This window comes from Neopelma chrysocephalum, unplaced genomic scaffold, assembly GCF_003984885.1.
Source record: "Neopelma chrysocephalum unplaced genomic scaffold, ASM398488v2 Primary Assembly neopelma1_141, whole genome shotgun sequence".
NCBI classification, from domain to species: domain Eukaryota; kingdom Metazoa; phylum Chordata; class Aves; order Passeriformes; family Pipridae; genus Neopelma; species Neopelma chrysocephalum.
The window spans coordinates 1,187,539-1,210,037 of NW_020897803.1; the positions used below are offsets into that span (position 1 = coordinate 1,187,539).

The 22,499-nt window shown below is 45.4% G+C and overlaps 1 protein-coding gene across 2 annotated transcripts in view; it reads right to left on the reverse strand.

Annotated features, from left to right (window-relative positions):
- RAB6A (RAB6A, member RAS oncogene family) overlaps positions 1-22,499 on the reverse strand; it is a 44,315-nt gene that overhangs the window by 11,133 nt on the left and 10,683 nt on the right. Inside the window, exons 2-5 of one of the 2 annotated variants that reach the window (XM_027699852.1) lie at positions 7,226-7,284; positions 5,118-5,171; positions 2,326-2,431; positions 618-729 (exon numbers count right to left, since the gene is read on the reverse strand). In XM_027699852.1, the coding sequence (XP_027555653.1) occupies positions 618-729; positions 2,326-2,431; positions 5,118-5,171; positions 7,226-7,284 (331 nt within the window). Of the gene's footprint in view, positions 1-617; positions 730-2,325; positions 2,432-2,503; positions 2,610-5,117; positions 5,172-7,225; positions 7,285-22,499 lie in introns of both variants that reach the window. The other variant, XM_027699851.1, reaches the window with a different exon arrangement.

Below are 22,499 nucleotides of genomic sequence, written 5' to 3' on the forward strand. Positions count from 1 at the left end.
GTTATATATATTTTTATTTTTATATATATATATAATTCTTAATAGGAGGTCATAAATCTGAAGGAAGTGATCTCAAGGAAACAGGGATTTTGATCAAATCCAGAATCCATAGGTTTGGCTCTGTGACCCTTTATCATTTGTGTTAATACCAAAAACCCAAAATAAGCAGCAAACACAGCAAAAGCTGAAGATGTACAACATCTAATAAAAATAATTCAGCTTGCAAACTTCTGAGAAGCCCTGAGGAGCCTCAAAAGGGAGCAACCATAATTTAGATGGGATTTATATTTGCACCTATCATTTCTTTCTGAGCAGATTTATTAAGAATAAATCCTTGTCATCAGTTTATTCATTTACTGACGCAGGTTGGGGTTAACACTCTGTTTTCTCCTGAACAAGTCGGTGGTGGTTTCTCAACTCATTCCCAGCTGGAAAACTTGGTTTAACCAAATTCTGCTGCTGGAAATTTGGTTTAACCGTTTAAAATCGAGATTTCTCGAGGCAGAACTAAAACAATCTCGAGCATTTTGGGAGCAAAAATACATTTGAAAACCCCTTGTGAACCAGCAGCAGAGTAAGAAGAGCATTTAAAAGATGAATTCATGATTCCTCCATACCTTTTATCTGCTAGATCTGTTTTGTTCCCCACCAGCATGATGATGACGTCACTGCCCCGTTCCGTTCTGACGTCATCAATCCATTTTGTTGTTTGCTGGAACGAGTTTACATCTATCAGGGAACAGTGGAGAGGATTATCACTGCAGGAACCCCTCACAGCCCTAGGAAACACAGCTGGCACCTGAAATCAAAGCTCCATTTCTGTGGAATTGGGATGAAGACCCAGCAAGTGAAACCCTGAATCTCCCCCACTACAGGATGTGAAAACTTTGGCATTAATTTCAGGTGCTTCATCACAGGGGATTCAAAGCCAGGGAGGGAACTGAGTCCATCTATGATTTTGCCTTTGACAGGATCTAAAATGAGTCTTCTCCCCATGTTTCAGCTCCTTTATTTATAAAATAAAATATAAACTATTTTCTCTAGAGAACAGGGGTTAATTTTTGCCGTTCCATTGCTCCTCCAAAGTCCTCAATCCCAATTATGAATCCTGTACACTTTAATCACCTTTTATTTCCCTAGGCAATCCCAGGGTTTTACAACACACCAGCAGCTCCTGGGGCATTGAACACTTGCCTTCAAAACAACTTCCAAATCACTTGCACAGATCCAGACAGAGAAATTTAACCTTTTCACAGGCATTTTAATTTAATGCTGCAAGGGAAGAATTTCAGACTGTGTGGGGCTTGCAAAGTTGAATCCCATGAGAAAAAAGGAGTTGGAGGGAAGCTGCCATGGAGCTCGGTGTTACACAAAGAGCATCTGAGCTGCCAAAGCAGTTTTAGTACTTTAAAAGGGGGGGGTTTCTGCAGCAGTTCTTGCAAAATATTGATTTCTTTAATGGCTTTTACTGCAAAGTTATATATTGTGTTAGACAGCCAAGACTTGATCATCTGCCAGTGCCTTAATTCTTCTCTTTACCACTCGGTAATGTTGAATTTGCCAGGTCAGTAAAAAATTTCACCTGTAATTTTAGCTCAAATGGAAGTGGTATTTTTAACAATTAAAGCTTTTCTAGGTAAAGCCCTGACTCCTCCAGTAATCTTCTAGTATTTATAAATCAAAGCACTTCTGCCCTCGTGTAGAATTAGGCCACTGCTCTCAGCCTGGAATTTAGTTCTCTCCTAAAACACAATTCCTGCTCTTTGTCAGTAAGTTAAGGGGTGTCTGGACTGAGGGGAGGGACAGAAGGAGGGTTGAGAAAAGCACTAATATTTTTAGTTGACAAAAATGTACATACCTTAGTAAGAAATGAGAGAGCAATTGTTAAAGAGGGAGGGCTTGGTGGCAACTTTTATACATTGCAGAGTGACAAATTCCAGAGAAAATGGGATGTTAATGCGTGTTCCCCGCCAGCCCATTCCCAGAGTTTTTTGGTGGGAGAGGGTAAATGAAGTGAAGCAAGCTACAAAAAGTCTCCAATTGAGGAATTCAGATATCCATGAAGACCCAAAGTCACAGTGATGTTATGATTAAGAAGCAGATGAAAGAAAAGCAGGCAGGCTCGAGGTGACTGGAGTGGGAAAGGGTTAAAATGATGTTACTGTGAGACATTTATACGTTACAACAGCAGCAAAACAAGAAAATAAACCACATTTATTTCCATGCTGGGACGAAGACCAAGCAGATGACGTGAGAGGACATGCAAAGCTAAGCTAGAGGATGGAAGGGGCAGAGGATTAGAAATGCAGAATTCCCCCCACTCACTTGTGATATCATAAACAACAACTGCAACAGTGGAGTCACGAATGTAGCTAGGGATCAAGCTCCTGAACCGCTCTTGACCTGCTGTGTCCCACAATTGCAACCGTACCTAACAAAATCAGTCAAACAAGCAAGAAAAATAAGCACAAGGAAGGTCAAACCCCGGTGCAGAAATACCTACTTGTGATATCGTAAACTACTACGGCAGCGGCCGAGTCGCGGATGTAACTGGGAATGAGGCTACGGAAACGCTCCTGCCCCGCGGTATCCCACAGCTGCAACCTGATCTGTGGGCGGGAGAGAGTTAAAAGAGCCAAACTGCCACAAAAAATGAGAGAGGAAAGAGGGTTTAGCGTGGGAAAAGGCTGAATAAAGTGAGGGGAAACTCATGCAGGGGCGCTGGCGCCTCGCGGTGACGTCTCCCCAGGGATCGGCAGCGGGAAAACTGAGGGGGTGCAAGGAGCTCAGCTTCCCGAAAAATGCTTGCCTGGCGAGCAAAATCACTTGGCTTTCAAGGATCAACAAGAAAACTATGGCTAAATGGTGGAATCACCATCCCTGGAAGTGCTCAAAAGGCCTGTGGATCTACCACCATCCATGGAAGGGCTCCAAAGGCCTGTGGATCCAAAACCATCCCTGGAAGGGCTCAAAAGGCCTGTGGATCCACTGCCATCCACAGAAGGGCTCCAAAGGCCTGTGGATCCAAAATCATCTCAGGAAGTACTCAAAAAGCCTGTGGATCCACCATCACCCATGGAAGGGCTCAGAAGGCCTGTGGATCCACCACCATCCATGGAAGGGCTCCAAAGGCCTGTGGATCCACTACCAGCCCTGGAAGGGCTCAGAAGGGAAGAACTTCAGACTGTGTGGGGCTTGAAAAGTTGAATTCCTTAAGGATTAACCAAATAGACCAACCACCAAGCCCTGGAAGGGCTCCAAAGGCCTGTGGATCCACCACTATCTGTGGAAGGGCTCTAAAGGCCTGTGGATCCACCATCACCCATGGAAGGGCTCCAAAGGCCTGTGGATCCACTGCCATCCATGGAAGGGCTCCAAAGGTCTGTGGATCCACTGCCATCCATGGAAGGGCTCCAAAGGCCTGTGGATCCACCGCCATCCATGGAGGGGCTCCAAAGGCCTGTGGATCCACCACCATCCATGGAAGTGCTCAAAAGGCCTGTGGATCCACTGCCATCCATGGAAGGGCTCCAAAGGCCTGTGGATCCAAAATCATCTCTGGAAGTGCTCAAAAGGCCTGTGGATCCACTATCACCCGTGGAAGGGCTCCAAAGGCCTGTGGATCCACCACCATCCATGGAAGGGCTCCAAAGGCCTGTGGATCCACCACCATCCATGGAAGTGCTCAAAAGGCCTGTGGATTCAAAACCATCCATGGAAGGGCTCCAAAGGCCTGTGGATCCACCGCCATCCATGGAGGCGCTTCAAAGGCCTGTGGATCCACCACCATCCATGGAAGTGCTCAAAAGGCCTGTGGATCCACTGCCATCCACAGAAGGGCTCCAAAGGCCTGTGGATCCACCATCACCCATGGAAGGGCTCCAAAGGCCTGTGGATCCACCGCCGTCCACAGAAGGGCTCCAAAGGCCTGTGGATCCACTACCAGCCCTGGAAGGGCTCAAAAGGGAAGAACTTCAGGGGCTTGAAAAGTTGAATTCCTTAAGGATTAACCTTAAGGATTAACCAGATAGACCAACCACCAAGCCCTGGAAGGGCTCCAAAGGCCTGTGGATCCACTACTATCTCTGGAAGGGCTCCCAAGGCCTGTGGATCCACCACCATCCATGTAAAGGTTCATAAGCTCTGTGGATGTGGTGAGCCTGGAAGTGCTGGACTCAATGGAATTAGAGGGATTTTCCAACCTAAATGACTCTATAATTCCATGAACTGTTCCCAGGCAGTTCTCCCCACACAGGAGTTTCGTGCTCTGCTCTTGTCCTTCCTCAGGACTCACACAGGCAACCTCCAGCAGCTTGAAGGATGGTTGCTGATGGAAAAGCTGGAAAACCTGCTCCTGTTAGTTTTCCAAGGAGGATAAAATGCCAGTTATAACCCTAAACTGCAAGGTAAGGTGCCCACAGATGGGGCTGAACGTCTCTTACCATCCAGGTGCTGGAAGAAAAGGCAAGATACACTAAAAGCAACGTGTGCAGGGGCCAGTTTGGGTTTGGAAAGCACATCCACCCCTCAGGCACCTCCCATGCAATCCCATTTCCTGGGGGTTTATATCCACCACGAGCTCCTGCAGCACTGCACAGCTTTGCTTCTGCAAACAGCTCAGCAGCTGAACTTTTTAATTAAGGATCCGAGCTCATTTTAAACCCCAGGTTTGCTTCCAGAGAGGAGTGATCTCATTCCAGGAGCTCAGGCTGCACCGAGCTGAGAGTCAGGGATCATTTGGGGGTCACCACCAGAGCCACCCTGGTTTTAATCAAGGAATATTAACTGGCCACATTTGGCAGTTTAAATTTTATCCTTTTTGTGGCATCAAAACCTGAAGGGGTCTGAATTCCCACTGTTTGCACCCCTCCAATTCTCTGTCTCCTCTCTCTCCTCACACAGGGTGACACTAAAGAGCTGCTGTCAAATGGCCCTCGAGGAGGAACCAAATGGTGATTCCTGTCTCCCACTGCTGTGTCTCCACTTGTCAGGCTGGAAGCAGCTGGGAGCTGAAGGCTCAGGCTGTGCTTCCAAGTGATCTCAGAGAACTGGGGGCTGCCCAAAACAGATGCTGCTCCTCATCCCCACTGTGCAAAGGACAACAAAAGCTCACTCACTGTTCGATCCTCCAAGTACATGGTTTTCGATAGGAAGTCGATGCCAATTGTTGCCTGGGAAGAGAGGAGAAAACCAAGAGCTCTTAAATCAAATGGCAGGACACCTGCAGGGAAAATCAGCACCTTGCAGGAAAAACAGGCTGCTTTTCTCACTCACAGCTCCATTCAACGAGCGATTTCTTTAATATCTCCACAACCAGACCAGTTTCTTGAAGCACAAAAGGTTATTAACTTCATTTTATGCATATTGACAATTTAATCCATACAGTTCTTTAGGAATGACCCAAATTAGTGTCCTCCAGCTCGACCAGGGTATGTGGGCACACTGTCTTCTTCCCAGCTGCCAAATACCTTCATGGTTCTTCCCTTTTTTCCCCTCGGATTAGGGTAGAAATCCTCAACAACACATGGGCACGTGGACACATGGCCCCTAAAAACTAAAGCTTGGCTCATCTTCACTGCACCCAAACTTCCAGACACCACTGGGAGCTTCCTGTGGGACATCCTGAATCAATGTTTTAAGGAAACTAAAGTGCTGTCAAGAGCTGCTTCTTAAATACATGAGCTTCATCCCATTTTCCAAGGCTGCAGGGAGGGTGAATCCCTCTTCCCTGCTCTCTTGGAGCCCCTTTAGGCACTGGAAGGGGCTCTGAGGTCTCCCTGGAGCTTTTCTTCTCCAAGCTGGACAACCCCAGTTCTCCCAGCCTGTCCCACCACGACACAATCCAGGGAAAGGATTCCAGCACTCCACATATCCCAGATTTTTATTAAAACAGCAATTCCATGGCACATCACATACGGTGCCAGAGAACAAGGGAAATCATTCCCAACGTGTCCATGGAGGGAAATCACTCCCAGTAAGACACACACCTCCAGTGGCACAGTTTTATTCCAGTTGTTTGGGTTTCTGACAGTCCAGCACGTCCTTATCAATAAACACAGGGGCAAGAGAATTCCTTTATCCAGCAGGGAGCAAAGGGCAACCAATGCCCAGCAGGGATTTTATCAAACCCAGCTTTCTGTTTTGAACAGCTGAACACAAAACCCCCTGTTCAAATGACAGAATTCCAGGAAAATACGCCTTCAAAATGTATCCCGAGCTCAGAATCATCCCTGAACTCACCTCCAGCTGCACTTAACCCCAATCCTGGTTTGGGATCATTAAACCCTGGCTTTGGAATTCTCTACGGAATGCTGGGCATGGAAAAATGTGGCTTTGGGTTTGACACCAACACTCACTGTGAGTCTGCCCAAATTACTGGGTTTTTTTTATGACTGATTCCTTCTTCCAGATCAAAAATAGGACGGATGGCCCCACCTCAGTGATGACATCAGTCAAAGAGAGGTTTTTGGATGAATGGCACTAAAACAACTCCATTAACACCCAAACCAGACACCCATCAGTGACCCCTACATTGAATTTTTCTTGTCAACCCTTAAGATTTCTTACTGTGGTTGAAACAAGAAACCCTGGGTAGACACCAAGCAACAAAAGAGTGACATTTTTCCTTTTTTTTCCCCCCCATTCCTCCTCCTCCCAACCCCCTAAAAAAACCTTCCCCTGCCTCAGGGAACAGATTTTTCTCAGTTCAGTGTATCCAGAATGTCACCACCTGTAACCAAGTCATGAAACATGTTCAGCTTGCAAGAGACACACTTTAGAAAACTCAAGTATTTTTAGACCTTCCCACCTTTTCGAGCTCATCCTGAATTCTGGGAGTGGGAAACAATGACTGGAACAATCCTGGAATGCACAAAGCTAATTTTCTAATTTTTTTTTCTCTGTTTTTTTATGACTTTCTAGCTTGTGACAACTTGTTTTATAAAAGAGCTGGGTACCTGTTAAGTTTCCCCCACACAGGGATTAGATTTGGGATGGTCTGGGAACAAATGGTGGGGAAAAAAAAACATGGAAGACTTAACTATTCCTTGGGTATTCCTGGAGAACCACAGCTCATCCAGCAGAATCCAACCCTGAAGTGCCACTGCAGGGGGTTAAAATTAAGATTTCACAAGTTCAGACTTTAATCAGTGTCCCAACTCCCATGGAATGGCCTCTTCCTGCCACGGAACCCACTTGGACAAGGCAATAATACGGATTAATTTACCTGGTAGGTGTTGTCAAAGCTGTCATACATGAACCTGGTGATCAAGGAAGTCTTCCCCACTGCAAGAAGGAAAAAAAAAACATGGATTCAAGGAACAATTCCAGCTGTAAGCAAGAGATTTAAAAATTATTTACTGTGTCCAATAGATCCAGAGTGTGCAGTGAAACTTCCTGCAAGGAAAAGAGCAGTTATTTGATTTTACAACTGCAAAGTCACTGGGAGACACGTTTTTATTTCCTGTATCATTCCCAAGCATCTGTTTTATCATTAAATATCAGTGATTTGAGATGAAAATTGAAAGAATTTCTACCAGGTAATTCAAAGATTTGAGTTGAACTAAATGAACAAATTTAATAGGTCTGACAACCCCCTTAAACTAATTATTATTATTAACAAAAGCTCTTCTCAGTCATATTTTATGGATAACTTTTTCCTTCTCCAACACCTTCACCTGGAAGGGATTGACAAGATCCCCTGGGAACTGGAGCATCCCAATCTGCCTCACTTCAGTTTGTATAAATCCTCTTAACTGCAGGCAGAGAATTCCAGAAGCAACTGGAGTTACTCAAGGATACACCACTTCCCATTGCTTTCTCCCAACCTCTTGGAAGCTGGAATTCCCACTGGCAGAGGAGAGGAGCTCAGTGATTTTTGATGGACACCAAACCCTGCAGGTGCAGGGAAAAGGCAGGAAAAAGGGGCACAAAGGCAGAGCTTGTGTTTTCCAAGCAATTTTCCAGAGATTTTTAGTTCTCTGCCAAGATTAAGGTCCCTTCCTACCCAAACCACCCTGTGAGGATTCTTTCATTTCTGGTGCAGGGTTTTTTCACCAAAATCTCTGGGATCACAACTGAGCAGCGTTTTAATCCGGAGGGAACCAACTGCCTGGGAGAGAAGGGATTTTCCAACCCAAAATCTGAATTCCCAGGTGAGTTTCTCACATATTCTGCTACCCCCACACCCCCCAAGTTCAAAAGCTCCCTCTGCAAAGGGAAAGCAAATATTCCCTTCAGGGAGGAGGTTTTGGGAAGCAGCACATCCCAGATGGGCAGGAATCCTGACTCCCTGGTTTTTTGTCCCATAGGTGTGCAGGACAAACAGCCACGAGCTGCTGTGTTTCATCCCAGATCCAGGGACAATCCTGAGCACAGAAGTGAGCAAATCCAATCCCCTTCCCGCTCCAGCACAGGCTGTAAATCCCAGGAATCGATTTGCAGCACCACAAACCGGTTTTCCCTCACGTGGCCACTGATGCAAACAGACAAATTCAATTCTTTCCAGCTCCAATCAAAGCCCTGGAATTATTTGCTCTGCTAAATCACAACCCCTGAAGGACACTGAAGTACTCCAGGCAATTTTTCCCTTTCCAGCTGTACCTGACACGTCTTGGATTGGGTCTGTCCATAAATTATAAACCTGAAAATATCCCTGTTTATTCCTGGAGCTTCCCTGCCCTCCCTTCACTCCTTTCCCAGAGAGAAGGGAACAATAAGGTGCTGCTTGGCTTGTTTATATTTAAATATCTGCTCCAACAAACATTTGGATAAAGTGGCTTAATGGACTTGGATCCAAGACACGTCTTTTCCAAACAGACATTCCCACCAGAATGTTGACAGGCACCAGATCCAGTTGGTATTAATACCAACTGCTCACAGCTCTAATTCCATCACTACTGAGGCATCACCATTCCTGCTTTTTAAAAGAACTCCACCAACTCCCTTGAAAAATCCTGGAAAAGGGTCATTTTTCCTTCTTTAAATCCTGGTAGAAGTGAAAGCCCACAATTCCCACTGTACCTGTAATTAAAGGGAACAAAAAATCAGGGGCTCCTCTGCTACAAGTTTAGGTTATATAAACAGAAGCCTTGTTTATTCCAAGCCTGGAATATTCCCAGTGTCAATATTCCCTACTGCCAGTGGCACAAACTATTCCCAGCCCTACAGAAAACAGTGGGATGAATCACCTTGGGATTCATATCCCATCCTTTGCCAAAGGGATGTGGATGGATATGCTGGTTATCCTAAGCCATGCTCCTAAAAAACCCCTGTTCCAAGGAGCTTGAGCAGGGAATGAAAACAGGGAAAAATCCATATATTGTTAAGTTCTGTTGAGCATCTTTCTGGAACCAAAGCCTGGGAATTCTGTGTGTGCTGAGCAGGGAGACACGGATGAGTTTTATTTTATTCCAAATAATCCTGGAAAATGCAGGAGTGACCTCAGGAGGGGAATGAAGCTCCGCAGGGAGAAGCAGCACAAGGATAACATGGAGACAAGAAGCAGCAGCTGCTTGAAATACAGATGGGAAACAACTGGATAAGTAATCCAGGGATTCTGCCCAAAGGAAGGGGATAACACAGGCCAGATTTCAGCTCGGTTTCATTAAGCAGTGAGTTGGTTTTAACCCAGGGAGATAATTTATTCCCTTGGAAAAAATTCCACACACAAGCATGTCCAGGGCAGAATTAGTCAGCAAAAAGGGCAAAATATTCCTGCTATGCTGCTGGGATAATTAAAAAAATAAGGATAACATTATTCTTGGAGGAATAAAGGTAAGGGAGGAAACGCTGGGAATGAGGGAAAACCCCAATTCAGGAGCTGAGTAGGAAGCTTCTGGCAAAAAAATGCAAGGCAGTTTGCACAATTCCCACCAAACACCTGAAAGGTGAGGGACAGAAGTGACTCAGTGCCCAAGAAAAGGGGTTTCCAGCTGCTTTTCCCTCTGGAGATCAGGATTTAACAGCTAAAATCCAAGTCCAAGTACAGTCCTCCCAGAACAGGCATGAGCTTGGAAATGAAGGTAAATAAACTCTGGAATAACCTATTTATTTGAGCAGTGGATCCTCCTCCCTTCCTTGGAATGCAGAGTTGTCAGGTGTCATTCCACAGCAGGAATTTACACCCAAGGCATTCAGAATTTTTGGAAGCAGAGGGAAGCCAAGTGATTATCCAAAGGAACCCTTTGTTTCCACACGGCACCTGGATCAATTGTGGACATTTTTCTGTCATTAAGGGGCCGAGCAACAGCTTCAAACTGGCTCCTTCCAACATTTTATCCAGGAAAAATTCCACATCAAACAGCTCCTCATCCCACAGTTGTGGTTCGGATGTTGTTGTTAAAGTGTTGTGATTATAAAATCATGGAATGGGGTGGGTTGGAAGGGACCTCAACATCCAATTCCAACCCCTGCCGTGGGCAGGGACACCTTCCACTAGCCCAGGTTGTCCCAACCTGGCCTTGGACACTTCCAAGGATCCAGGGGCAGCCACAGCTTCTCTGGGCAACCTGTGCCAGGGTCTCCCCACCCTCCCAGCCAACAATTCCTTCCCAATATCCCATCTAACTCTGTGCTTTGTCCATGTGAAGCCATTCCCTGTGTCCTGTCCCTCCATCCCTTGTCCCCAGTCCCTCTCCAGCTCTCCTGGAGCCCCTTTAGGCCCTGCAAGGGGCCCTCAGCTCTCCCTGGATCCTTCCCTTCTCCAGGTGAACCCCCCCAGCTCTCCCAGCCTGGCTCCAGAGCAGAGGGGCTCCAGCCCTGGGAGCAGATCCTATCATCTAATCATCCATGGACACTCCTGAACGGGAAGGCAACCAGCTCCAACAGGAATCTTTAAGCTTGGATCTGCCTTGCTCCGATGGTTTTCCTCAGGCAGAGCTGACCTCCCTCAGCTCTGGAGGTCACTGGTGTCCCTCCCCACGTCCTGCTGCTCAGCCCTCATTAACACACACTAATTATCTGCGTTAATTCTGAGGGGCTGCCATGTTTCCACGTGTCCTGGCACAGGGAGAAGTTGACTGTCCCAGTAGAGAAAAATAGGAAATTCCTAAAAGGAATTCCTGGTTCAGCACAGAAAGAAGCAGATTCCCAAATCTTAACATCCTGCTAAACCAGCAGCCAGATCAGAGGCAGCAACAACCCAAAGAACCGACTGAAAGGATGGGAATTGTGACGTTCCCACCAGCGGAATTGCCATGAACTGAATTCCAAGCCTTCAGCTCATGGAGTCACCCCGATCGATGCCCTTTGTCTGGGAGTGCTGAGCCCCTGCCTGGCAGGGATTTCGGGAAGAACATCCAGCTGCAAGTTGGGATCGATGCTGATCCCGTGGTTTCCGTGGCTTTGATCCCACAGCAGCCACTGAAGAGATTCCAAGGTCATTCCATGTGATTCCTGCCTTGTCCTGCTCCCGGGGGTCTGTGTGTACAACCCCAGCCAGAGGAATGTCGTTGACTGATGGTGGCTCCGACTCTGGAATGCCGGATCCCACCGCAGCATTCCTGTTGTGTGCCCTAAGGAGGCTCTGGGGAGCAGGGAAGAGACCCGTTGGATAACACAGATCATTCCCTGCCAGCACAGGATTAGGAGGACATTCCTTGCCAGACTCTGCAAAGGAACAGTCAGGAGAGACCTACCCAGGAAAACTGGGATTGTGCCCCTCGGAGTGCGTGAGGACTGACAGCCCTTTTCGTTTCCTTAGGAATGTTTGCCTCTCTCCTACATCTTGGACAAGGATTCCCCTGGAAAACTCACACTTCAGTCTCCGAGTTCAGACCAGTAATCAGGGAAAAAAACCCCACCAATATCTGCAGAGCAAAATAATCTTAAAAGTGATCACCACATCCAGCCTTTTCTTTGGAGAGCTGGAAAACTTCCCTTCACCTCTCCCAGGCTTGGATAACGAAGATCCAACCTGCTTTAATTGATTAATTAATTAGTTAATTAATTTTTTAAAAATCCCTCCTCCTCTGCTCTTCACTGTCAAACTGGGGAAACTTCACCCAATTTCCCCCAAAAGTAAGACACAAAACTCATTCATTACCCACAGACAGAGCCAGGATTCATCCAAGGAATTCTCAGTGAGTTTATCCACAGTGAGGAATTCGAGGATGGCACCCAGTCCATCCCAGAGCAGAGGCAAAAGCCTCTCCTTCCTCTCATTAAAGGATTTTTTTTTTCCCTGATTTTTTTTCCCCTATGGATTCCACTCCTGCTCTGTTGTCAAACCTCTTTTATCCTGCTTTTTTTTTTTCCAGCAAAAGACCATCTGAGTCAATGCTCTGCATTCTTAAGTCCTCAATAAATTTAAAAAAAAAAAAAATAAAATCAAGAAAAAAAAATAGAAGCAGCAGAAAGCCTGCAAAGGATAAACCTTTGGAAATCCATCCCTGGAGCCCCTCTAAGTAGTTTTGTTTACAACTAAAATTATGGAGTCTGGCAGAAAAAAAGGGATATTTTTAATTAGGGGAAGTATCACTACAGATTTATAGATATATATATAAAAATACATATAGAAAATATAGGTTTATTTATTTTTTCAGAGCAAAGGGCAGCATTAAATGCCCATTTCTCATCCATTTTCCAAGGCTGGCTTGGCTGGCTGCTGGAATGAGAGGCTGCCTCCATTGATCCCAGGGAATAAGAACATTTTGTCCTGGTAACACTACCAAAATTGTGCAAGTGCCTTTGGTGCCACTTCAGTGGTTCCTGCGTTTCACCAGCCAGCAAAGGCTCCTTTATGTCCCAATAAAATGGCTCCAACAGCCTCTTTTAGGAGAATTTATTCCCAGCTCAGCTTATAAATTATATTGTTGTGCTGTTATAAAGATGGGCCTTTTTAAGAAGGAATTTGGGGTCTGATTTAGGGAATTAATGCAGAGAGTTAAACAAAACCCAGGTGTGCTTTGCATCATTTCTGGAATTAGAGCTGTTCCAGCCTTTTCTCCCTGAAATATCTCATCTTTCATTCCTGCCAGAGGCGACTCACCTTGATTTGAACTGACTCTATTTCTGATATTCCTTCCAAACAGAGCAAACAATGGGACTAAAGCTCCTGGAGAGATCAAACCCAGGGAGCAGGCAGAGGAAATTAAAGTGCTGCCAGTGAATCCTTCCGAGGGAGCGAAGCACAGGGAGCACATTTTGGAACACAAAGTCTTCCAGCAGTTTTGTCCTTTCTATTTTAGTCCCATTTTTCCCTCTGGCAGAGGAAATTTGCAGCTGGATTTCTCTACACAGGAGCTCTGGAGATGGAAAAAAATGGATATTTAGGTGTTTCTTTGGACGTTTTGGTCCATGAGGACGCTTCTAAAATGCAAAAAATATAAATAATAGATGCACAGAATCAGTTTGGTTGGGAAAGACCATCAGGATCAAAGTCCAACCATCCTGAAGGCCACCACCAACCCCAAGTGCCACATCCACAGGGCTGTTAAATCCCTCCAGGAATGGGGACCAGGACCTACCATGGGGCTACAAAAACACACCCACGTGGCAAAAATCAGTCCAAAAATAAGCCAAAGTTCTCCAAGAACTTAGAAACAGAACCTGCTCCAGGGAAAAACAGCCAGAGAGATGCTGCTGGCAGCACTTTGTCCGTGATTTTAGGGGGAAAGAAGGACAGGGAACAGGAAAATCAGCTCAGAAAGGGGTTTTTGGCAGTTCATTTGGGCAGTTTTATGGCATCCTCCCTCCAAAAGTACCTCCAGGAAGGCAGAGAGGATCAATAATGTCCAACAACTGACCTTGGATGAATCTCTGCCAATCCCTCATTTCTTTTTCAGGTCACCACCACAACAAAGCTGCAGTTTTCCCTTCTAATTAAAAGGACTACTGGAAACTGTTTGATACAGGCCTGGATCAATCCCTTTGGCCTCAGGGATTGCTTGGAGCACACTCAGCTTGGGAATCATGGGCCTGTCCCCACAAAACACGTGGTAAATTCAGGGACTGGCACCAGAGGATTCCCATATTCCAGTTTTATTCCCACAGCACCTTGGTGAACTACAGGGAAAGGCCTGCTTTGCCTTTCCCAGTTTTCCACTGCCATTTGTCAGCCAGCAGCTGATGAAACAGTAAGAAATAATTAATCCCAGCCATCCCCACAGTTACTCCAAGGCTACTTATATTAAAAACAATCAAAATTAACTCCACGGAAACTACTGGACACGTGAGAGACTTTGGGAATGCCCCAGGATACCCCATCCCTGGAAGTGTTGGGCAGGAGCAACCTGGTCTAGTGGAAGGTGTCCCAGCCCAGGATAATCCTCCATGTCCCTTCCAACCCAAACCATTCTGGGATTTTAGGAGTCATATCAACTATTTATTTTTGTCTCATCCCATATTTGACATTCCTGATCCACGAACCAGTGGAACAACCACACTGGGCTCAGAAACACCTTCTTTCCTCTCAATACAGAGCCCTGATATTTTTAAGGACTGAGAGATCCTGAGTAAAAAGTTGCTTATTTTCCCGTGGTGAAATCAATTCCCTTAATCCTTATGGAGATTCCAACCAAACTGGGCTTTCCAAGGCAAACTGAGACAGTTTTATTAGAGCTCAAGGTGCAGAGATGAGTTTTACTCATTATGACAAATTAAGCCAGAATTTTGCTGCTGAGGAGGAAATTCCCACTTTTCTCTGACAATCAGGTGCCTCCAACTTCCTCCGGCTCTTTGTGACGGGAGAATTCCCGGGGCAAACTTTGGAATCCTTCCCATCCCGGCAAGTTCCCTGAGCAGCAAGTGTGACATCAGCCTTTTAGCTCAGCAGCTGCTCAAAAAAAAAAAAGCTGCATTTATTGAAGTGGAGCAGCCCCTGAGCCAGGGAGAGGAGCCTCAGTGGCTGGTGGGAAGCGCCCATGAATCCATGAATATTTAGGAGTGGCTGGTGCAGAGCAGCGGGAAGGGAGGCGGGAGTGGAGTGAACTGGGATGATGTAACAGGGAATGACACCTCCCCAGCAGCTGAGCACACCCAGAGCTGGGGTGGGAATGGCTGGGATGCGGGGACACAAAGGAAGCAGCACCATTTTCAACTCTGATCCCGCATTTCACCTGCTTTTCCTTGCCCGGACAGAGGGGATCATTTGATTTTCCGACAGATTTATTACTCGACTTGTTACAGCCCTGGAATAAACAGTGGGATTTGCAGCTCCTTGAGCCTTTTGTCACTCAGGAGGCAAAGATTCAACCCTGGCCAGCACCAAATGCTCCTTTGTAATGGCTTCTAATTGAAGTTAATAATCCTAATTCCAAGCCATGCCCCAAATGATGCAAGTGTCCCACACATTCAGGACCTCGAAGCCCTGCCCTTGTCACTGAGGAGCAACGAGAAATATAATTTAGTCCCAACCCAAGTGACATCAGAGCAAAGGGGCTCATAGTTACAGTCAGTCTCTCCAATTGTGGGCAATAACCCACAGAAGCAAGAGTTTTCATTCCTGCTCTTTCCCTTCCAGCCTTCCCAAAAAGGGCCCAATTACTCCTTTATCTCCACCAAGCAGCAATCAAGTGATTAACACTTCACTGACTGGCTGTGAAAATGCGTGTGAGCATGAAAAGCTCATTAATTTTCGTTCCTCCAGTGCTGTTTTCCACGACAACTCATCCCAGGCAGGAGGAAATGGAGGTCAAGGCACTTTTGGGACCTAGAAAGTGGTTTTTCCCCAGTGCCCAGCAAGGCCTGGAACCACACCCCCCATCCTGGTTTTACGTCAAAATTAATACAATGCAGAGAAACTCAGCAAAACATGAGGATTTATTTCCTCTCTTTCCCAAACCTACCAGCTCGAGGCTGTTCATGTCTTAAATTTGAAGTTCTAATCCTTAGATTAGCTCCACATCTGGAGAGAGACACTTGGGATGAAATCTATGGAAGGCTGTTAATATCTCAGCCTCTGTACCTGGGAATGCACAGTTAATTAAAGCCATTCAAACACTGCTCTGCTCTTCCTTAAATGAAAAGGGTTTCCTTTTATTCCTAATTTCACAGTGTAAATTTTTCCTGGTCTAATCCCTGTCATACACCACCTCAGCTTCTTTCAGATTTTTGGCAAAATTTAGACCTTTAAGGATCATCTTGGGCAAACTCCCTCCTGTGATTTTCATTCCCAGGCAGAGCAGCGATTTTTCCCAAAGGATCCCACCTTTTCCCAGCCATAACATGTTAAAAAATCAGCTTTTTCCAGCTGACAGCTGGATGCTGAAGGCCAACTGGATAAAAGGCTGCTGTGCCACTGCTCCAAGCGTTCAGCACCATATGGATGTGTTTGATCCTGTCTCCAGGCGTTTTAAAACCAGCAAGAGAAGCAGAGAATTGTCACTTGTATTTAAGGCTTGGCAGGAGCTGAAGGGAAAAGGAAGAGGCAGGAAAATGTATCTTCTATTATCCATTATTTCCTATTATCCATCTTTTTTTCTATTACTTGTTATTTTCTATTATCCATTATTTTCTACTATCCATCTTGTTTTTTAAGCCATTGGCCTGTTTGCTTCCTTTAGACATGTCAGAATCCCATTTTTTTTTTAGCACTGCACTTTTTCCAGAGGGAGATGCCAGTCAGTTTTACCTGGTATCTATATTTCTCAGGGATAAATTAAGCCAGATGTTAGGCCTGATTCCAAGGAAGAAGGCACAGCCTGGACACACAAAGCTGGAAAAGGCTCCCCTTTTACATACATACATATATCTATATATAAAAATAAAAATACATAATATATATACATTGTATATACATTGTATATATATTATGTATTTTTATTTTTATATATAGATATATGTATTATATATACATAAATGTATTATACAGCCAGAATTTTATATATTTTGGGCTTGAAAGGATCACAGAAATCAATAAAAACTGGTGGAGACTCTTCACAACCTTCATGACAAACTCAGGGCTCTTTCCCACCAAGTAAATCCTAATCAGCACTGGCAGAGTTGATAAAAGTAGAACAATATCCCTGATTATTAATGCACAGGGAAGATTTCCTTTGGGATCCACCCCAAGCCCAAAAATACATGGTGATAAATAGCTTCATTAACTCTTGTGGGGTTTGGCAGTAATTAGCTTTGCTTTCCCTCCCAAAATGGGAAATATAGGAAGGAGCACAATGCAAACAAATCAGGCAGAGCCACCAAGAAATCAAACTCAAGCTGAACTCAAAACCACTCAGGTTACAGGCTTTGGAGCTTTTTTAAACAATTAAGCCTAAACTGTAAATTTTTTCAAATAAAAACTGGTTGGTTTTTTTTACCACAGTGCAGAAAAGAATAAACAAGAGGCAGCCCCTCACTGCCGAACAGGAAGGAGCAGATCTATTACACAGAATAATTTGATTACTCTGTTAATAAAGTAAAAAAAAACCATGGAAAAAAATTCACTTTAAAATCTAGGCCTTGTGTTGTAAAGATGAAGCCCCTTGTGTGGTTTTCTGCAGAGCCAGAAAGTGTCTCCCACTTCCCACAGCCGAGAAAACCAGGAGCTCTGGCTTGGGGGAAGAGTCTTGGGAATGCTGGGATGGGGTGAAGGAAATGTGCACATAAACACCTGGAAAAGCAGGGAACAGCAGGAAGAGTGATGGAATCTCCCTAATTCCATGCAGTGAACGTGGTTTCATTCACGTGAGGAAGAGCAAACCCAAATTAAGGTAACAAGAAGATCAAGAACTCCACAGGTAAGGAAAACAAAAGGAGACTTGGGAATTTTGCCCAAGCCATAGGAGGGAGGGGATAAAACACCTGAAGGAAAGGTCCCAAACAGTTTCAGCTCCTAAAAGGTGCAGGAGGACCATCCACAAGTGTCACCAAAACATGGAGAACCCAAAGGACACCATGAGGATCCAACTGTGTCCCAGGAATCGTGGATACACTCACGTTTTCATGGATATTAAACTAAAGGCACTCACAGGCCACCTTTACATTTCAAAGTCTGAGCAGAGCCTCTTATTATTTGCCAGGAATGCAAAAGAAATCCCAACATTTACAGACTCAGGAGGGTATTTCTCCCACCACATCCTGAAGATCCTGCTTTCTCTTACACAGCTCCAAACAAGTTCCCAGTTAGGCTTTAAATGTTCTCCAAAAGGACTTTATCTGAACTGCTCACAAAATGCCTCAGAAATGCTTTGGGAGAAACACTGGTGACACAAAGCAGCACTTTCCAAAACTCTCACAGTGCTGGAAAACACCAGGAAGCGCATTCCAGGGATCTCCTGCCCAGGGCTGGATGCCCATGGAGCTAAGGAAGAGGAAAAATTTAGCAGTACACAAGTCCATGTGACCACAATCTCGACTCAAAAAACTTCTTGGCACGGAGAGGGGAGGAAGGAGCTCCCAGCTGTGGGAATTCCAGGTGGAGCTGACCAGCAACTCAGCTGGGAAGAAGAGTTTAAGCAAAAATTGGGAGATGTTATTGGGAAGCTCCTCCTGCACCTCAGGAGTGGGTTTGGTTTCCAGCTGATGAACAGCAGCAGGTCCTGCAAAGTCCCCCCTTCTGGGCTCGGCTTTAACCACATGTGAAAAAACCACTTAAGCCCAGATTTGGGAGGCAGGAGTTGGAGTGGAATGGAATAATAGGAAAGGAAGGAGGAATAATATTAGATCTTGGCTTGAAGTCCTCATTATTCCAGTTGGGAATAGTTGCCTGCCCCTGAGCCTGTGTGAGGTACCAGGATCTGCAAGTCTGAGGGTTTACAAGGCTCAGTTTAAAAATCAAAGAATGAATCAATCCTGTGCAATTCCACTGCTAAAGCAGGCACTGAATAACACGTGGAAAACAGTTCCACAAGTCCCACAGGAGAAATATTCAAAGGGATTTATATTCTCAGCAGGTCAGTGACTAAAAGTTGATCCAGGTTTCAAAAGGACACCTGGATGCCCAGGAAAAGCTGGTGCAACACAGCTGTGTCCTTCCAGCTGCTATCCCAGGGTGCTCCAGGTGGGAAGGGCTGAGCTGGGCCATAGCCAGGGGTTCAAGGAGTCAGGGGACAGTTATTATTTAGTTCTCACCAAACCAGCCCGTTCAGCTGCTGCTCCAACAACCACAACACCGCCCCGGCTCAACATTTCCTTAAGAACTTCATTTCTGGATAAAACATCCATTTTGGATTGTGGGCTTTGGGTTGGAATTTCAGAACAACTCTCCTTAACTTTGTCCCAGGTTATTCCAGCTTTGTCCCAGGTTATTCCAGCTTTGCTGTGAGCACATGGAGACAAAAGAAATGCTCTTGGAGACACCTCATCCTCACCCTCCAGCCCAGGCAGAAACGCAGCTACACAAACACTCCGGGAGCCCAAGCAAAGAATGGATAATTTTCCTTAAATATTCCCACTTCTTTGCATTAATGGTACACAAAATTCAGTGGGAATTTCACTTCCAAGCTGCATCTCCCCCAAAAGGTTTTATCCCTTGGGTTGGGTCGTTTCAAAGAGCTCTTGTGAAGTTCCACCCCTGAGCATTTTGGTGAAGCAACACGTTCATTATCGAGTCATTTAATACTCCTGGAATCACCTGGAGCCCAATCAAGGGTTTCTAGGCCAAATCCAGGGATTAAAGCCAAAAGAAGGTGAGTTTGGGTCATTAAATATTTAGTCTGCCTTTAATTTTAACTGTGTGTTTGTTCATTAACTGGGTGGTGCTTTGGTTGGGGTTGGGTTTGTTGTTCCAACTGCCCATGGAGCTGTGGCAGGGAGGCTCAGGATGGATATTGGGAAAAGGTTCTCAAGGCCCCAAGGCTGCCAGAACTCAAGGAATATTTGGAGAACACCTCAGGGACAGGGTGGGAGTGTTGGGGTGAATAAAATACCTTCACTTGAGTTTTCACAACTCAAACAGCATCTTCTGTCCTTCAGGAGTGGCCCCAAATTGAGGGAAAATCAAAGATATCGCTGACCAGTTCCATGGATGGAAACCTGCTCCTGTAGCACATTCCCATGGAATCTGTTCAGTGAAGCCACTGCAGGTACACCAAGAGGAATTTAAGTTCCCTTTGAGTGTTGAATGTTTGAAGGTTACCATGTCCTCACCACTTCCCAAAGAAGTTTAGGAAAAAAAGGAGGAAAACCTTCACTTACGAGGCAGCCAAACCCCAGAATATCCCAGGATTACTGATAAAGCTGCCTAATAAAGGGGAAATATTTGAGTAGCTGGAACATCTGCAAGATCCTCCCAGCAAAGGCATCCAAGAATATCCCAATTCCTGTCACTTGACTTGGAGCAATCCAGCTTTAACCTTCAGCTTCTTGTTCGCCCTCAAGTTTGAGCTGTTCTCCTTCCCACTTCCCTGGATAGGACCTGGAATGCTGATGGCATGGAGACACCCCATCCCTGGCACTAGAGCTGCTCCTTAAAAGTACCTTAAACATCACCTAAAGGAAGGAAAACCAAGTTCATTTATTAAAATGATTTTAAAATATTATTTTAAAAATTTATTACGGAAAAAAATTAGAAATGGGGGTTAAAAAAGACACCGATATCTGACAGTTATTGGTGATATTTGAGGAACTTTTATGGAAGTCCTTCAAGAAATTTCTAGACTAAGTAGTTGATTCTCTCTTCAAGTAATAAAATTAGAATTTTTCCCCTTGGGAACTATCCAGGCAAAGCGGCTCCAGCAACTGCATCATAAGATTCAAAGGGTTTGAATATTATTTTCCCACAGGAAATATTCATTAAATGCTACAAACAGGACAAGTATTTAAAAACAGCTCAACAGGGGTTAATTAACTCGTTACAGAGGTGTTTTCAGCTACCAAACACTGAGGAGATTCTATCCAGACACAGCAAATGGATCAGGAAGTTGAGAACCAGGGATGAAAACCTGGAAGAGCTCAGCGTGAGCCAAGAGGTTCAAACCTCTGGATTCCTCCACGGGATCAAAATGGGGTTTGTGATAACGTCAAATGAACATTTTAATGGGTGTTCCAGGCACACACAGGAGCTGAGTGATTCACCCTCCCCTTGGAACTGCTCCAGTCCACTCAGGGCCAAAACAGAAACACAGGATTGTCCTGCTTGGGAAGATGGAGACTTTTCCCAAGACAGGGATTCCTCTGCTGGAACTACTGAGGAACGGGGAGAAAAACAGTTTTCCTGGGCTAATCCTCATCCTTTCAGATCATAAACAGACCCAGGAGGGCAGGTGAGCTCTTGCCTACCTTGTTTCCTTCAAAACAAATATAATCCCTGCATTTTGCATCCTTAAGGAATGAGACTGGAGAAAGCTCACCCTGAACAAAATGGACATTATGGGTCCCTTCCAACTGGAACAGCCTGAAGTCTCTGATAAAATATTCCCATAAATTTAAGCTTCATCCTTCCTGCCCAAAGTGCTCATTCAGCAACATTTTCCCACGTTGTTGTTATTCCTAAACACTTAAAATGATTAAGCATCTTCCTCCCTTTCTTGGCTCCAAACCCAGCCCAGGATCTGAGTGGATTTATTTCTGCTTTGTTTGGAACTTCTCTACTCCACTTTAAACCCCTCCCCAGAGGGGTTCCTGCTCCCTGCAAGGAAAAGCCAATATTCTCCTGTTCCCTATTCAAAATAGGTGTATTGCAGAAATCTGGGATTCAGGGCCCTCAAAGGAACTGGAGAAGAACCTCAAGGAAGCCTGGAATGAAAGGGCACAGCACAGATCTGGACTTCCAGGAGCATCCAGAAGTTTCTTTGGGTTCTAGAGCTCCCCATCCTCTCCAAAGCACAACCTCTGTCCTCTGTTCCCACATAATCTCCCCCTGCCCCACGTTAATTAATAATTTAAGGATAATCTAATGAGCTGAAGGCAGATAAATCAAAATAATTGTATTATCAGATGCAGCCAAAAGGGGTGAGATGGAGAAAAGGAGATAAAACCCCACACAGGGGGGAGAGAGGAGAAATTCCTCCTTTGTGGTGTCATGGAATAGGACATGGAAGCCATGGAAAGGAGCACTGGGATGGCAACATCCAGGCAGAGAGAGCAGGGATAAAACAGGCAGCCACCTGAGGATACATTCCTGAAGGGAAACATTCACTCCTCTGAGCACTGAACATTATCCCAACGTGTTATTCCATAAGGGAATACAGGCATCCCTGCACCACATGCCAAATGCAGCCCTTGGAACATCCCTTCCCAAAGATGTTCTGCCCTTGGAAGCACAACGAGCAGTGTTCAATCAGCCATTCCAAGTAGGAATTAGAGAAGTCTCAGGAGACCTATGAAAATGCCAGGGATTACCACCCACTTCCCTTCCTTCCATCCCTGAACTCAGGGAATTTTTCCTAATGTTTCCCCAGCACCATTATCCCACTGGCAAAACAAGCCAGTACTTCCTCTTCCTCCCTCCTCTCCTGAATTCCTACAGGGCCACAAGGAATATTCTGCCCTCTCACACTGGGGAGACTCTTTTCCTGGAGAAAGGAGAAGGAAGAAAAGGGAGGGAAAAATAAGGAAAGGGGGGGAACAAGGAAAAGAGGGGGGAAGAAGGAAAGGGGGGATAAAGAAGGAAAGGGGGG